This window comes from Mus pahari, chromosome 6, assembly GCF_900095145.1.
Source record: "Mus pahari chromosome 6, PAHARI_EIJ_v1.1, whole genome shotgun sequence".
Lineage (NCBI taxonomy): Eukaryota > Metazoa > Chordata > Mammalia > Rodentia > Muridae > Mus > Mus pahari.
Window position 1 is genome coordinate 70,723,793 of NC_034595.1, and position 18,684 is coordinate 70,742,476.

Consider the following 18,684-nt stretch of genomic DNA (forward strand, 5'->3'; position numbering starts at 1 on the left):
TTTATTTATTTATTATTTTATTTATTTATTTATTTGGTTTTTCGAGACAGGGTTTCTCTGTATAGCCCTGGCTGTCCTGGAACTCACTTTGTAGACCAGGCTGGCCTGGAACTCAGAAATCCACCTGCCTCTGCCTCCCGAGTGCTGGGATTAAAGGCGTGCGCCACCACGCCCGGCCTGGTTTTTTATTTTTATTCAAATGTTTATAACAATATGGAAATCTACAGTTTGGACATTTTCCCCAGGTTAATACAGTGTTCCAGAAACAAAAACAGGCCTTATCATTTCTATGAACACTTTTTGTTATTTTAAGTTTAAGCATCTCTAATTTTTTCCTACTTATATTTTGAAATGTTAGCTGAGCACTATGCATAAAATCATGTAAATTATTGTGCTTAATAGTTGTGAGATTTTAGGGTATAGAAACTACTATGTTAAATACATTACTGTATCTGATCTTTGCTACTTTGTGGGTTCTTTTTTTTTCCTACTCCCCACCCGTTTTACCCCCTATCACTAGATAGGTGAGGGGGAGAAAGATCTCTGAATCTAGTTTCTTTCTTTTGTTTCTTTGAGCATGGCTACTAACAAGCTACAAACAACCCTCCTAACTACCAACCATGCTTATTAGGGCTCTGAAAAGTTCTCAGAATTCCAAAGGTCACACAGTATTGGACACAACCTGCAGCTGGCAGAACCACACCTCTGATAGAGCAGGGGACAAATCATAGTTGGTTGCTTCAGACAGTGACACAGCCCCACACCTGGGATTAGAATGAAAATATAATCTTACAATATTTCTGTGCTTTTAAAGAAAACAAAATTCCCAAAGTATCACTACACTTTTTTTCTGTTTTTTCAAGGCTAGAATGTCATGCTTGTAAGCCTCTAATGAGGTGGCACGGTTCTCGTTGCATTTAAATCAGATCCAGTTGGCTCACTGAAAAGCAGTGACTACTTGAAAAAGTAGCAGAGGTGGTGGCTGGAAAATGATACCCGTGCCAAGCTCGGGCGCCCACGCGTATCTCGGCCTGCCGTCATACCTCTACACCAGTATTTTTGGTCTAATTTGTTGAACATTGTTTTCTCTTTTCCATTTCAGTTTAGGTTTACTTTGAGTACTTGTTTTGTATCTTATGTTGCACTGTGATTATTACAGAAATGAGTAAAGAAACTTTTGCCCTTAAGGAGGTCATACCCTAGACAAAACTATAAGAAGTGTAGGGTAGTCAGTGGTCTAAACAGGTAAAAAGCACAGAAGTGTTAGAGAGAGAGAATGCTAAATTCATGTGTTTGGCAAGAAGAACTGAGGCTTTCCTTGGTTAATGTTTAGAGTAAGTTTGAATGTCGAATATGGATTGATTAGTGGTAGGGTGGGTAATGTAGATTGTGCAGTCACCATTGAGGTTAAGATGCAGACACATGAGACATACTGGATCCACAGAACTGATTTGGGCTGCAGATATAGTTCATTTGGTAGATTGTTGTCTAATGTGCACAAAGTTTTGGGAGTACCTTGTAAACTAGACATGGTAGCACATGTCACCTTGTCTCAAAGTATATGCAGGGAGTGGGGCAAAAGGATGGCTCAGCAGTTATGTTCTTACCATTCAAACATGAGGTCCATACCTGGTAGCCACATAAAGATGGAAGGAAAGAACTAACTTTGTAGAGTTGTTCTCTAATCTCCATACACACACCATGGTATACACATCTCTCTCTCTCCCCCCCCTCTCTCTCTCTCTCTCTCACACACACACACACACACACACACACACACACACACACACACACACACACACCATGTAAGGCTAAAGTGTGAGCTTGAGAGGAGAGGTGTTTCTTCTTTATTGTTTGATGTTACAGAACAAGCAGCCAAGGAAGATAAATAGCAAATGCAAGGCTGAGTTTGAGTAATAATGCTTCAGCTAGTCATATGTAAATCTGGTGTATAAGTTAAAGTTTCTATTGTTGTGTTGAAACACAGTGATCAAAGGCAGCTTGTGGAGGAAAGGGTTTATTTTACTCCCTCTTCCATGTAGTAGTTTATCACTGAAAGATGAAGTAGAAAGATTTGTAGGTCCTAGGCTATAGAGATTAGAATATCTTTAACTGTAAAATAAATACTGTTACAGTGCAAATCTCATATAATTAACCATTACTGAGAATAAGTTACAGGGGAAGGTGAGATAGCTAGGAGGTGGTAGTGCCTGATCTGCAGGCATGAGGGCCTGAGTTCAAATTCCAGCCATCATATAAAAAGCTGATATGGTTTATGGTTGCGTGTTCTTGTAACTCCACTTTGGGGGATGGAGACAGGCAGATTTGGAGTGGTCCCCGCCAGCCAACCTCTTTCTGTGGAACAGAGAGTTTCTTCCTAATGATAGGTCTACCTCAAAGCAAGCAAGGTAGAGCATAATAGAGGAGACATGATGTGCTCTGGCCACTATGTATGTGTTTTGGAATGCACACCCACACACTCAACCCTCTCCCCACAGTTTTTAAAATAAAAACAATAAAGTAATAATGGGTCACTTACTAAAAAAACATAGTTGGCTCTTGTGGTAAATGCCCTTGGACTGAGACCTGTGGCAGTAGTCTCTTTAATAATTCAGCTATGAGCTCCCTTTTTCTGTTTAGAGTTGTTTTGTTTGTTTTGGCACAGTTGTGCATGCCTGTAATATTAGCTGTTCATGAGGCTAAAACAGGAGGACCACAAGGATGAGGCCCATTTGGGTAACTTAAAAAGATCCCGTTTCAAGGTAAAAACTTCCAAAATGGGCTGGAGGTGTAGCTGGCAGTGGGGCACCTTTCCTGTCAGGTGAGGCCTAGAGCTCAGTGGCTGGATCTAATACAACTGAGCAGCTGTGTTTCATTCCATTCTTTTTGTTACATTTTCAAATTTTTTGGTTTTGGAGAAGATTATTGTCTTAGGGTTTCATTGCTATGAAGAGACAACATGACCAAGGCAACTCTTAGATAAAGGAAAACATTTATTTGGTGCTGGCTTAGAGTTTCAGAGATTCAGTCCATTATCATCATGGTGAGAGGAATGTCAGACATGGTGCTGGAGGAGCCAAGAGTTCTTCTACATCTTGATCTGAAGGGTTGCCTTCCATACTGGATGGAGGCCTGACCATAGGAGATCTTAAAGTCTACCCCCATAGTGACAAACTTCCTCAACAAGACCACACCTCCTAGTAGTGCCACTCCATAAGTCAAACACTCAAACGTACGAGTCTATGGGGCCCATACCTATTCAAGACACAATTATAAATATTTCTTTAAATGTTTTAAGGTTTACTGTAATACACAATTAACATAATCTGTTTTTTATCTTTAGGGTTCTTACTGGGCAATAGACACCAATCCGAAGGAAGACACGCTGCCTACTCGGCCAAAGAAGAGGGCAAGATCTGTAGAACGGGTAAAGCTCTTTATCATGATTCTTGAGTGTTGATCATATCAGAAATGTAGACTCTTAAAATTCGTTTCCAGTAGATGACATATAATCACAAGAAAAGTAAGATTTCGTTTTATAGTTTTGTGAATTTTCAGAGAAATTTTCAGCCCATTTTGTTTGCTCTTCACACTTTGAGCAAGGGAGGCAATTTAGGAATTGTTTGAAGGTTTTACTTAATTAGGACACACCTGCTGTGTGAGTCCCACACTCCAGGCTTCAGAGCTTTAATCTGTACCTCAGACGCTGAGGATTGATTTTAAATGACAGCCATTTCACAAGTGTTCTTCCTCATGACATCAGATTTTCTTCCTTGTCCGCATGGTGCTTTCCTCTTCTTTTACCCATGTAGTAGTTATTCTGTATACATGCTGTGTGCCTGTGTTTCTATGAATCCACGGCTAACGCTCATTGCCAAGAAGGAAAGAGAAAAAGATCTTCGGTTGATATTTCAATACGTATAGTCAACCCCTCAGCTGCCACTGTGTGTTTACTGCTCATCTCTTTTCCTTACCCTTTCTACAGTTGCAGCATGACAGGTAAAGATCCCTGCACATCCTCTTGTGCTGGTAAATTCACTCCAGCTGTCAACTGCCTAGTAAAAAGCCTTTTCTTGTGTTTGCACTTGTGGTGCTGTAGAATTTTTATAAAGTTCTTTATAAAATCACACACACTTTATAGTAAATTTTTTCTGTGTGTTCTCCTTCTCTAGACTAATGTCCCCTTAAAGACAGGGAAACAAAGTACTCATATCTCTAGCATTATTGTTTTTACATAGCCTATAATTGTCGGGCACCCCCCCCCCCACCTCCGTCCTGCAGAGGTGGGGCAAAAACAACACTTACGCCAAGGCAGGGTTTGAGCAGCTTCCACAGCTTCCCGCTGCACACCCTCCCACACACAGTTCTGGGGGATCGCCCAATTTATCCCCTTCCACCCTCTGCACTTGTCTCTCATCACTCTTCATCATCCAATCAGCATTCAGCACGCTCTGTACACAAGCCATGAACGCAGACAGGGTGCACGTTGATAGGCCAGTGACTCAATATCATGCTGTATTGACGCTATGCGTCAGTCGGACAGGGCGTGATCACTCAGGTGTGTGTGACGACTTAGGTGCACGTGATCATTGAGGTGCACATAATCAGGTTTTTGGTAAACAAGCAGGGAATCACGGGGCTTGGCAGTGAGCCAGGACGCAATCTTCCCACATATAATGGATATTAAATGTTTGCAGAGTAAGTCAGGAGAAAAAGGATGTAAAGTGAAGAAAATGGAGTAAATGTGTGATGAAATAGATTTTGACATATGCCTGCCTGCTACTGATATATATGCCTTGAAAAAAGGACCAAGATGATAGAGATATAGATAAGGCTGGAGACTCCAGTCCACTCTGCCACAAGGCATGGCCTCTTGGGTAGTTTGACTGCACTTACCCCACCACCCTGCTTACCCACAGCAGGTGTTGGGCTGTAGGGAAGCACTGAGATGTGGGAAGATGGAACTCATCTTCAGAGCTCCCCGGGCCTGCGAAGAGGCTGGGACTTTGGGGTTCTCAGTCTCTGGGACATCCAGGTGCCGCTGGTAGTCACAGAACAACAGAACTGAGTCGGGGGCCCTTAGACTGGGTACAACGTCTAACCCATGGGAATGATTGTCCTTGGCTTGCAGGTTGCAGGCTTGTTGGCTGTTGTGACTGGGAGGGCAGAGAGGCCTCCTATGGGAGATTAAATTTGTGGCTCTGTAAACAAAGGCATTCTGTATGACTCCCCATGGCATGGAAGATCATGATGAAAAGAGACAGTCCAATGGTTCATGGTGGAAAATGGATATATAATGTACCATACCCAACTTCTCAGAGTGGGCCTGTGATTAAATACCTTTTGCAGGGAGGTATGTCTGGGAAAGGAAGCTTATTGGCTAAGCCCTCTGGGCCTTTAGGTACCTCATTAGCACAGAGAACTCTGTTTTCGGTATACTTGTGGTCACATCTCTTTTTTTACGTGAGAAGCACGGAAGCATAGCACGTGTTCCAAGTCAGGAGTCTGGCAGAGAGCTGGAGTCGCCTAAGCATCAGGTGTGTGCCCTTGGGTCTCCCAGTCTCGACCTGCTCTACCTTGCCAAACTTATTGGCATTGTTTTACCCCACAGTTGGCAGGCAGGCAGGCAGAGTCCGTTTTTCTTTCTTTCTTTCTTTCTTTCTTTCTTTCTTTCTTTCTTTCTTTCTTTCTTTCTTTCTTTCTTTTTTTTTTTTTTTTNTTTTTTTTTTTTTTTTTAAAAACCTTACCATTAGGACTGCAGACTAGTTTTGAATTAAGGCTATGTGAGCATGGCCACAGACGAGCTTATGCTGTGGGCAGCTTTATTATAGCCAAACATCAATTCTATAAAATTAAATTTGAATTTTGGAGCCTTGATTGTTGACTTTTAAAGTAAACTAGTATTTCCAATAAAAGCAATTCATATGCCAGTCAGTTGTTGGTTCATGCCTTTAATCCCAGAAGTTAGAAGGCAGATGGATCTCAGTGTTCAAGTCCAGTCTGGGCCACAGAGTAAGTTCCAGGACAGCCAGGGCTACACAGAGAAACCCTGTCTTGAAAAACCAAAACTAAAAGCAAACCAACCAAGCAGACAAAAAGAAAAAAAGCAATATATACGACTAAACACTACATACTTTACAACCAGCCCCCAAGAATATTTCCCTATGAAAAATACAGACACAGATTTCTCAGGGCAGGAAGTTATTATGACTTTAAACAGATCCAATGTCAGGCAACAGACTCAGAGACAGTCCCCACTCCCGTTGTTAGGTGATCCACATGAAGATCAAGCTGCATATCTGCTACAAATGTTGGGGGTTGGGAGGACTAAGTCCTGCCCCCTGCATGCTCATTGATTGGTTGGTTCAGACTCTGGGACCCCTTGACTCTAGGTCTTCTTGTGGTGTCCTTGACCCTTCTGGCTCTGTCAATTCTGTCCCTCACTCTTCCACAAGACTCCCTGAGCTCCACTTGATGTTTGGCTTTGGATCTCTGTGTCTGCTTCCATCCACTGCTGGATGTAGCCTCTCAGGAGACAGTTAAGATAGGTTTCTATCTATAGGCATAACAGGATATCATTAATAGAATCAGGGGTTATGTACAGTTAGGGATGGGTCTTAGATTGGGCCAGTCATTGGTTGGCCATTCCTCCCATCTCTGCTCCATCTTCATCTCTGAGTATCCTGTAGGCAGGATAAATTTTGGGTTGAAGATTTTGTGGATGGGTTGGTGTACCCACTAGAAGTTTTGATTGGCTACAAGAGGTTGCTACTTCAGTCTCTATTCCCTGCTGGTGGGAAGGAATCTCATCTAGGGTGACCCTCATAGCCTTCATCCCAGGTCTCCAGCTAGTCCCAGAGATGCCTCTACTGATTTCCATTCTTACTCCTAACCCTATTGCCCCCACTCCCCAGACACCTCATTATTATCCCCATCCCTCTCCTCATCCTCTCTTTCCCCAGTTCCCTCTTCCCATTCACCTCTGATGACTGTTTTGTTTCCCCTTCTGAGTGAGCATCACGCATCCTCCCTTGGAGTCCTTCTTATTACCCATTTTCTTTGGGTCTGTGGATTTGTAGTATGGATATCCTACATTTCATGACTGAAGTCCACTTATGAGTGAATATATACTATATGTGCCTTCCCAGGTCTGTGTTACCTCACTCAGGATGATATTCTCAAGTTCCATCCATTTGCCTGCAATTTCACATCTTTGTTTTTAATAGCTGAATAGTATTCCATTGTGTAGATGTACTACATTTTTTTCCATCTATTCCGTTGAGGAACGTCTAGGTTGTTTCCAGTTTCTGGCTATTACAAAAAAAGCTGCTATGAACATAGTTAAGCAAATGTCCCTGTGGTATAGGGTGGCATCTTTTGGGTATGTGCCCTGGAATGGTATAGCTGGGTCTTTTTGGTTTTTCAAGACAGGGTTTCTCTGTATAGCCCTGGCTGTCCTGGAACTCACTTTGTAGACCAGGCTGACCTCGAACTCAGAAATCCGCCCACCTCTGCCTCCCAAGTGCTGGGATTAAAGGCGTGCGCCACCACGCCCTGCTTATAGCTAGCTCTTAACGTAGAACTATTCTCATTTTTCCGAGAAACCACCAATTTGATTTCCAAAGTGGTTGTACAAGTTTGTATCCCACCAGCAGTGGAGGAGTGTTTTCTTTGTTTCACATCCTCACCAGCGTGTGATGTGGATATCTTTTAAAAAATCATTTCATTTTATTTATTTTGCATGAATACTTAGAGTCAGGGCACACAAGTACTGTGGTGTGTATGTGTGGAGGTCAGAGGACAACTTGGGATTTGTTTTGGCCATCCACCAGAGTCTGGGGATTGAGTCAGTCATCAAGTTTGTTTGAGAAGTATTTTTTAACCTGGTAAGCTATCCCACTGGCCCAAGAGGGCATTCTTCTGAGGATACTCTAGCCATGTTTGTTATGTTATTTTTTGTTACTCAGTTTGTCAGTTGAGTCTGAGAAAGAGTAAGGATGTGTTTAAAGGAAAGGCTAAAGTAAGAGAGGAAGGAATGCAGCCTGCACTCCTTCTCAGCTTTAGAAAAGAACAGACACTTTCAGCTGTGCAAAAATACCCATGTGCACTACTTGGAGGTACTGCATGTTGCCTTCAAAGTAAAATTGTAAATAAAATCTAGGGGTTTTAGAACAGAAATTCTGTACATGGTGGAAAGTTTCATGTACATAAAACTTATTTTAACAACTGGGTAAATTTTGGCTTTTTTTTTTTTTACACAATTAACAGATAGCCTTATAACTGGAATGTTTTGATACCTGTATTAGTGAAACTGTCACAGATATTAAATGAACATTTTCATTACTTCCAAGTTTTTCTACTCAGGCTACCACTAATCTGGGCAATGGTATAACTTGATATTTATTCCATCCTATTAAAATGGTTCTGCACTCATTAGGTATTTTTCTGCTAGATGGGATTTTGGTTTTCAGCATAAAGGACTTTTATATTTCTAGTTAGACTTAATCCTTAATATTGTTTCCTGGTGCTGTTATAAAATGAGTGTTAAACATTTTCTAGTTGCTTTTGCAAGCATAAAGTTGATTTTTGTCTGTTACCATTCTATCTTACGAACTTGTTAGTTGTAAATACCATGTTTAAATGACCCGGAATACATTCTGAATAATTACATCATCTACAAATTCTGACAGTTTTTCTTTCTTTCTTTTTTTTCAACCAATTCTTTTTCTTTCCTCAACTGTGTTGGAAGTTATTGCATTTGTAAGCCACACTGAATCTAGTTCATTTGTTTCTATTTGACATTTGCTGCTTTTTTATTGGAGTATTTTTTTAAACATTTAATTTGTTTAGTTAGTATACATCTATAGTATTTTTGTTTCAAACTTTTTAGTGTGGATTTATTTTGGTGTTCTGTGCTAATTTGAATGTTGACTATGAGCTTAGACATTACACTTGTCTTTCTTCTGCCTTATTTCACTTAACCTGATGTCCTTCATTTCCTGCAAGTAAGATTTCATTCTTCATTATTGAAAGATACTCCATTTTGTATATCTATAAATATATACATGTATATATGCACAGTTATATGCATACTGTATCCACAATTATTGATGGTCATCTCTCAGCTATTAGAATAGCTTTGATAAATATGTGTAAATAATAGAGTCTGTAGACTTCGTTGTTACATGCCACTGAGTAAGAGTGCTGAGTGATATGATTCTGAATGTACTTTTTAAAGAGGTTTTTATTTTATGTGCATGAGTATTTTGCCTGTATGGGACCTAGACTTACAGACAGCAGTTGTAAACTGCCATGTGGGTACTGGGAACCAAACCCAGGTCCTATGGAAGGACAGCAAGTGCTTGTAATGTCTGAGTCAACTCTCCAGCTCCTAATTTAAATTTTGATGATTTTTTTTTTTGATTTTTTTTTTTTTTTTTTAAGACAGGGTTTCTCTGTAAAGCCCTGGCTGTCCTGGAACTCACTTTGTAGACCAGGCTGGCCTCAACTCAGAAATATGCCTGCCTCTGTCCCCCAAGTGCTGGGATTAAAGGTGTGCGCCACCATGCCCGGCTTTGATGAAACTTCTTACTGATTCTTGTAGTGACTTTTCTTATGTTGCCACTGAGTGTATGAGCATTCCTTTATTATTACATCTTATCAGCATTTTTTGTTTTCTATGTTTCGGTATGTAGCATTTTGAGTGGTATTGTTTTATTTTCTTTTATCTTTAATTTCCATTTTTCATGTCTAATCATATCAATATTGTTTTTATATGTTCTTTTTGTTTTGTTTCTTTGAGACCAGGGTATCATTGTGTACTCTGGCTGGCCTAGAGCTTGCTATGTACACCAGGCTGGCTTGAATTCACAGAGGTCTCCTGCCTTTGCCTACCTTTGCCTCCCAAGTGCTGGGATTAAAGGAATAAACCATCACACCTGGCTTTTTCATGGCTTCCTTTGAGAATTGTATTATTAAACTGTTTACCACCTTTCAGTTGGTCTAAGTATTTAGATATTAGTCCTCATCAGATGGAGAGCTGAAAGATATTCTCTTGTGTTGAATGGATGTCTCATTACTCTGTTCTGCTTGTCATGCCCTTTAGTTTGATGCCATTTCATTTCTTAATTATTACTTGTTTTCTGTGCATCTATAGTTCTGTACAGAAAATAATCGATTATGCCTATATCTTGAAACATTCCCTATGTTTTTCTTCTAGAATTTTCAGTTTTAGGAGTTACATTAAGGCTTTGACCCATTCTGGGTTGCCATTTCTTGGTCTTCAGTTTCAGTGTTCTGTATATGGACATCAAGTTTCCCTGGCTCCATTTGTTAAAGAAGCTGCACTTGGCCTGGTATACTTGGACACATTTGCTTAGCTATATGTCCTACTTTGCATTCTATTGCTTTGATAAAGACCATGACCAAAAGCAACGTGAAGAGGAAAGGATTTATTAGGCTTATACATCTATCACTGAGAGAAGCCAGGGCAGGGACTCCGAGCAGAAACCACAGAGGAGGGATGCTGCTCACTGTCTTGTTCTCTGTAGCTTGCTTAGGGGCCTTCTTAAAAAATGAAACCCAGGAGCACATGCCCTATTGTGGCACTGCCTACAAGTGGACTGGACCCTTTCATCGGTCACTAAGAGAATGCTCACAGGAGTCCCTGGAGGCCAGCCTTACTGGGGAGTTCTATCAACACAGGTTTTTTTCTTCCCAGATGATCCTAGTTTTTATCAAGCTGATGGGGACCGAGGGTAGGTGAATTTCTATCTGGGTTCTCTGTTCTTGTCCACTGGCGTAAGTGTCGTTTTTATGTTAGTACTGTGCTGTTTGTGTTACTGTGGCTCTGTCATATGGAATGAAACCAGGTGTTGTGATACCTGTGCCTTTGCTTTTTACTCAGAATTTCTTTGTTCATCTAGAGTTGGGTTGGTTTCAATATGAATTTTAGGGTTGCTTGGTTGGTTGGTTTGTTTTTTCCTCTGATTTTGTGAAGAATGCTGTTTTGTATTTTGGTGAGTATTGCATTGAATTAATAACTTGCTTTAGGTAGGGTGAACATGTTAACAGTGTTCTCACTTATGTAGGTAATAGGTCTTTACAGATTGTGGGGTATGAGCTCTTAAGAATTGGGTTGTTTTCGTGAGTTCATGCAAAATCATTATTGGAATATGAAAAAGCTACTGGCTCTTAATATGTTTTTGTATTTTATTTTATTTTATTTATTTATTTATTTTGGTTTTTTGAGACATACACTTTATAAATTTAGACAATACTTGTGTATTGTTTTGGAAACTCATGTTTATAACAGTACATAGGATGTACTATTTAAGATACTGTTTTGTCACTTTTCTATCTAAGCAGTAACAGTAATATAATAGAGGCCTAGATGCGATACCTATTTCTCAGGTGGAACCAGGTAGATGAAGTCAGAGGGATACACAGACATTTAGATGCTCAGACTCTTTCTAATCTTTCCCCAGGGTTTCCCAATAGTTTCCTAAGTCAGCGTCCAGGCTAAACAAGACTATCCCCACCATACATGTATTCACTACACAGTGTGAGGGGAGATTGTAGACAAATAAGCTCCCTTCAAAGAAATGCTGCAGAAGCTGCATGTATTACTCAACACTCCATTGACCATGGCACAGTCACGCGGCCAAGCTAGCTGCAGATAAGTTTAGGAAAGGTGGTCCCTAGTGTCAGCTATGGGTAGATAACTGTTGCTGAAAAGGAGAAGTGGGGAAGTTGTCAGAGCCAGCTCCACCCTATCATGAGACTCACTGAGGTGTAGTAAGGGAGTACCAGTAGACTTGGTAGGATTAGGTCAGTAGCATGCCAGAATGTAGTAAGAATGCAGAAGGGATTTTAAGTAGCTACTTATTTTCATATTTGAAAAAAAGCACAAAACTGGATATTGGAGAATTTGATAAAATCCCTTCAAACTGTCAAATTGTTGGATATACAAGCTAATAATTGTTTATTTTGTTCTTGTATTTTAGGCCTCAACTCCATATAGCATAGATTCAGATTCTTTGGGAATGGAGTGTATTATTTCGGGAAGTGCCTCTCCAACTCTGGCAATCAACACTGTGACTAACAAAGTAATTCCACTTTTTAAACATTTTTAAATGTCCTTGAGTAATGACAATTGTTATGTATGGTGAAGTTTAAAGATGATATAAATTTGCTCAATCTATATGTGACAGCTTGAGACTTGAATCTAGAGTGTTTTGAAGTGTATGCACAAATGCCAGTTCTGGTGGGGGCTGTCCTATAAAGGAAGTTAGATAGAAGGATCAAAATTTCAGGGGCTACATGGACATCAGAATGAGGTCAAGGCCAGCCTGGACAACTTAGTGATACCTCGTCTTGAAAATATGTATAGACTGGCAAGATAACTCAGTAGATAGAAGTACTTGCTGCTAAGCCTGAGAACTTAAGAATTCAATTTTTAAGGTGAGACCCACATAGTGAAAGGAGAAAACAAACTCCTTCAAGTTGTCTTCTGACCTCCATGTGCTCACCTGATTGCCTCTTCCACAAAATAACTAAATGTAATTAAAAAACAAACAAACAAACAAACAAAAAACAGTGTTTTTAGGAGCTAGATGTATGTAGCTCAGTATTTGCCTAGCATGTAAAAGTAAGCCTTGCGTCCAATCCCTAATAGCATTTCCCCTGCCACCCCATAATAATGATATAATAAATTAAAACAATTAGAAAAAATATTTGTTGGGGAAAATTGGAACATGATTACTGAGAAGTTATGTACTAATTTAAATTTTTGAACTGGCCGGTTCCCATTGATAGAATATCTGAGCTAGTATTTTCATTTATCAATTCATTTTGAAATTTGATTGGTTTTTAACTATGTAGTTGAAGAAAAGAGTTGTTAAATTTTATGGAATCTTTGTTTCTTTGCTTGCTCATTTTATAAAGTACTCTTGACAAGTAACTTGAGAGAGAAGGGCTCATCCTGGCTCACAGTTGAAGAATACAGACCATCTTGGCAGTAAATCAGAGTTACAGCGTGAGGAGTGTCCGTGCTTGTCCGTTTGATTTCTTCATTTTATATAGTCCAGGATCTCCACCCAAGGAATGGTCCTCCCCATGGAGCGGTTAATTTAATCATGGGTGATTCTAGATTCTGTCAAGTTGACAAAAATAATCATCACAGAAGTCAACAGAATCCAATAAAACAAACAATTTCCATAATTCTAGCAATGTATTAGAATTCATTGTAATGGTGCTCCACCTGTTTTTTAATATTCAAGTCTAGAAATGCACCCAAAAATCATATTTGGTAGTCTTCTGTATTTTTGGAGATGTTGGTGGTTAGATACACAGTGGAGTGCAAATGCCTTTTCTCTCCAAGAGAGTCTGTGTCGGAAGTCTAATGTGCTTTGGGAGCTTTGGGGGGGTGTCCTTTCCTATGGAGCCCAGGAGTCTTGAAACTGCATCTTTGATGTGTATGCTCACAGTCTTCACTCTTGGTTCACCTTGTCCCTGTAATCTCTGCCTTCTGTCTCTAGCCCATCTACACTTTGTGCTTCTTCTGCTTCCATTTGTCCCATGCACATATGTAAATATAAAAGTATACATCGCTGCACCTATGGGATCTGTTTGTAGGGAGGTAAAGATTGTCAAAGAATTTGTTTGTGATGTAAGCAGATTCAGTTTGAAAAGGACACTGGCAGTAGAAATATAATAATTTTTCTTCCCACGTGGCAGTCTGTGGAATGATCACTGTCCTTAGGGAGAAGGGAGTGTTTGTGTGTTTCCTAGTGCTGATGGAGTTTGGTGGTGAAGTCCTAATAGTTCTGTTATTCTGTCTTGAATAGGGCCTAGACATCTAAATAGCATCTCTAATGATGGGCATCTAAACTGAAAATTTTCTATCATATGATGTGTTCTAGGAGCTGCAGTTTTTAGATCTTATTTTCAGATAACTAATACCAGACAAACCATTATGCCTTTTTTCTCCTACCCAACCTGTATAAACACACTAGCACATCTACATGAGGGGCCAAAGAGGAAGGAGGAAATGGAGACAGAAACAACTAGTCATTAAGGGACCAGGCAAATGCATGGGGCAAGATAAATTTTTCCTTTGGGACATTTCCTACTTGACAGACCCTGACAGGGGCCACAGAAAAGGAACCTGAGACAGGCGTGTGTGAGAGCTACAGAAACCGGAGGGAGGAGACTATGAAATGAATGAATACTTAGGAGAAAAGATCCTGAGGTATAGCAGAAGTTGACGTTGATGTAAGCAAAATCCACTTGTAAGCATTTGTGAAATCCTAATTCTGTGAGCTTGGACTCAGATATAAAGAAAATAGACTTACCACTAGCCGGAATCTAGCGGTCTTTCCAATTAGGGGACAAAGATTGCACCTTACAGTCTTCAGTGAGAGCTGTGGTGAATAATGCGGGCTGCCACGTTCTAGATATGTGGCATTTGTCCTGTAAGGACAGACCATTATAGACTAGCTTCAACTGTTTGTAGAGTGGTGGATAAATTATTTTTGTTAAAAGACAGCTAAATTCTATTTAGAGATTATCTGGAGCCATAATTTTCCACAAATGACTGATCAAAGTTCCATGTTTTATGAGCACACCATCACTGCTCCAGATTATTTTTAAAAATAATAAAACAGTATACCAGTGTAATAAGGAAACATGGTAAAATCTCAAAAGTAAGAAGGGAAGGAACAAAGAAGAATTGGGAGGAAACAAAACAGATAGTCTTTAAATCTAGTTATACCAGGAATAGCATGAAATGTAAATACAAGCAATATTTGACTTACAGGTAAAAGTTTTAGAATGATTGGCGGAAAAGATCCAGCTCTGCAGTACTTATAAAAAATTCGTCCTAAGTGAAAAGTTGTATTTTATAAAGGGGTATTTGTATTGATTATGAAGTGACAATCTTTGTATACATCTAATAGAATACTCTCAATGGACAGGATTGAAAGAAAAAATGAACAAATCATTATTTGTAATGTTAAAGTTTAACATGTCGATAAACTCAGAACAAGAATATCAAGATCATGATAACAAATAAAAAAAAATTCCATTAGAGTTGTGGAAATTTTGACCCAAATTAGGAAATCTAAATTATGTACTGTATATATCCACCAATTGTATAATATATATTTTTGAATGCCCATGGAGTAGTTACCAAAATCAGTATTTGGCAGGCATGTTATAACATACAAATTATATTTCCCATAGAATGGAAGTAGGATTAGAAGTCATAGCAAAAACAGAAAGTTCCTCTGTAATTTGTAAGTTAAGCAGTGTGCTTCTAACTTACTCCCATGGATCAAGGATACGTGATATAAATTAGAAAATACTTTAAATCAGTGAAATACAAGAGACTTCAAAGCCTGTGAGACATAAAATAATAGCCTCAGTTAAATATTAATGGCTTAAATATTTGGAAACAACCAAAACAAATGCAGAGAAGGACTGTGGTTTAAAGGGGGGGGGAGAAATGAAGTAGAATGTATTTTATATAACAATCAAATGAGAATCTGGTGAACATTTATAAGGACACAAAACCACATGTCTGTAGAAGGAGAAAGTCCCAATGTATGAGGTAAAAAAGTCACAGGCGGTAGTGGAGTATGTTCATGCACACCTGCAGCCCCAGTGCTGCTCTCAGAGCAACAGGAAGGACCAGGAGACAGACAAGTAGGAACAGCCCGTAACTGGAGAAGAGCAGTCAGACCAGAAATAATGGGCAGAAAATAAAGCCATAACTAAGGAAACACAGTCTTTATGCAGAAGATGATTGTAAAGAAGTCAGTTTTTCTTGTTGATGCTGGTGGTTTGTTAGTCAAAATCCTGATGTACTTTTGGATAAGGGAGGGAGGGAGGGAGGGAGGGAGGGAGGGAGGGAAGGAGGGAAAATAGAAGGAATAGAGGGAGAGATGTAGGTAAATGACAAACTGAGAAGTGTGTGATAATGGGCCTTTGGGGGTGGCTCAGTTGGAAAGGCAATTGCCCTGTGTAGTAGTTACTGCTCATTTGTGTGACAGAGTACCTGACTAGAATGAATTCAAGGGAGAAATGGTTTATTTACACTCACTACTGTGGGATGTCATGGCTGCAAGGGCTAGCCATATTGCATCAGCATTCGGAAAGCAGAAAGTGAACAGGAAGTAGTGCAGCACTGTAGAATCTCAAGGTTCACCCCTGAAGGCCTTGCAACCTCCCCAAATGGCTTCATCAATTGGAGACCAAGTGTTAAACATGTGAGTTTGTGGGGGACATTTCATATTTAAACCACAGAAGCTCACAAAGACAAGTGCCTGAATGAATTTTGGAACCCTTGTAAAGACACTGGATATAATTGAGGTGCATTTGTTACCCTTGTTCTGCAGAGGTGGAGAAAGGAGGATCTCTGGCTCAGTGGCTAGCCAGTCTACTTGCCTAGTTGGTAAACTCTAGGTCACTGAGAATCACTGTCAGAAAGAGGTGGATAATGTTGCTAAACTTGACACCTGAGGCAATCTGCCCTGCATATACACATTTAAATGAGATCTTTCTCCTAAATATTAAGCAAGAGAAAGCTTACTATAAATGAAACTGGTACTAACATAAGACTAGACAGACTGAATAAATCCAGCAATGCTTTCAATAAGTGTAAAGGAAAAATCATCTTCAGTGTAGAAAAATCAGTTTTAGATAGGTCTGATATCTAAGTCATAAAAGATGACAATGTTTTCAGTCAGATAAAATATTTTTTAATAGGGGGAAGGCAATAATATTTAGAGCAGATAATGCAATAGGAAACAAGGCTTTGTGAAAGAGAAACCATAAATGATTTTAACATTTGAAAAATCTGGCAGTAGTGGTAGATCTCCATGTGGTGAGATAGGATGCTTACATGGATGGTTAGGAGGAGGAACAGTGCAGGAGGGGGGGTAGGGAACCAGAGAGGTGTAGGTAGTGTCGTCAGCTGTGGATGTCTAAGTAACTCAGTCATTTGTAGGGATTCCGTTGAGTTCAGAACTGGCTTCATAATAATATATTTAATGTTTTTAAATTTGTATTTTCACTGGTGTGTCAAATTGGTGGGTAACATTAGCTAGACATCATTAACTGAAACTTGACACTGTTTATATTCTTCACCACCACTTAAAACTAGATTTACTTTGGTAAAGCAGGGAAAAGTTTTATGAAATTGTTACCACAGAGCTTAGTATTACTGGACAAAACACAAAACATAGTGTTTCAAAGAAAAGCATGTGTTTGTTGAGTTAGAAGCCACTGTGTTCATGGGCTACTGCTTTCCCTGGAGAGAACAAGTGACAGTTAGTTAGTGTTGACAGATACTCTCATAATGACCACAGAGGCTCTGAGGACTTAAGGTAAATAGTCATTACCATTTGGTTCTTGTAGTAAAATCTGAGCTTCAAACAAACAAACGACAAACAAAAAACAACAAAAAAAGAACCCTAGAATTCTAAGAGAGTCCACTACAGTGAGTCAGCTAGCTTCCCACAACTAAGATGCCTTTGGTGAGATTGGGGTGACGGTAACAGGTTTAGGTTTTGTTCGTTTGTTTGTTTTTAATTTATAGTGAAATATGTCAACACTTATAAGATCACTTAAAAAATCATTATTTTTCAAATGGTGTCATAACATGTAGATAAATGGTCAGTTGGAAGTACAAGGTAGAACAGTAGATTTTAACTGAGTATAAAAGTTATTTGCCTTGTTTTCTAACTATATATTGCAACTTCAGTTTTTATAATCTTGCTACTTGGCAATTTTTTTTTTTTCATTTATCAAAGACTAGGCACAGTTTCATGAGAAGTTCATTAATGCTTAAGCAACACAGTGACACTGCCTCTGGAAGCAGCTAATGAGACACTTGCTGTTTGCTGTCAGGCAGACCTCAAGAATTACAAAATGTAGAACATGGCTCATTTTACTTGTTTACTGAATAATGTTACTTACTATGTAATTGTATTAATGGTTATTTTAAATGAATTAATCAGTTAAATTATGTGATAATTTTCAATATGCCAGATAATGCCAATTTAAAAAAATTATGTATCCTTGGTTTTATGAGTTTATGAGTATGTGTCTTTAGTATCAGAGACACTGGTGCCTATGAATTTTTAAAGGAAGCACACTTATATGCATGTTTTGACAAACCACATATAAACCTACACATGATAGATTTTTTTTTAACCTTCTGATATCAAATGTTTACTAATTATACCCACTAAATTTAGTTTATGTTCTAGATAAGCATGTATTTTAGATTGGGAGCAGTAAGAAAATTGTTTCATGGTGAACGAGGAATTAACATTCGACATAGATTTGGTGCAAAAACTGAAGGAAGGAAAGGGCACTGGTGCTTGTGTTGCCAACAACTCAGTTGTAGTCGCTGTTCTCCAACCGTGTCCATTACAGGAACTGTGTACTGAGGGCCTGCTGTATTTCCCATTCCAGGTAACACTGTACAACACTGACCAGGATGGTAGTGATAGCCCTCGAAGCAGCCTTAACAACAGTCTCTCAGACCAGAGTTTGGCGTCTGTTAATTTGAACAGTGTTGGAAGTGTACATAGTTACACACCGGTAAGTCCTCATGAAGTTCATTTCTTTGTTGAATATTCATTTAGTATAAAATTTTAACCAAACATACTTGAAATG

The 18,684-nt window shown here is 39.3% G+C and overlaps 1 protein-coding gene across 3 annotated transcripts in view; it reads left to right on the plus strand.

The window, feature by feature from the left end:
- Positions 1-18,684, plus strand: part of Foxj3 (forkhead box J3) — an 88,338-nt gene that overhangs the window by 59,723 nt on the left and 9,931 nt on the right. For 2 of the 3 annotated variants that reach the window (XM_029539773.1, XM_029539774.1), the window contains exons 5-7: positions 3,344-3,427; positions 12,006-12,107; positions 18,481-18,609. In XM_029539773.1, the coding sequence (XP_029395633.1) occupies positions 3,344-3,427; positions 12,006-12,107; positions 18,481-18,609 (315 nt within the window). The remainder of the gene's footprint in view (positions 1-3,343; positions 3,428-12,005; positions 12,108-18,480; positions 18,610-18,684) is intronic. The other variant, XM_021200546.1, reaches the window with a different exon arrangement.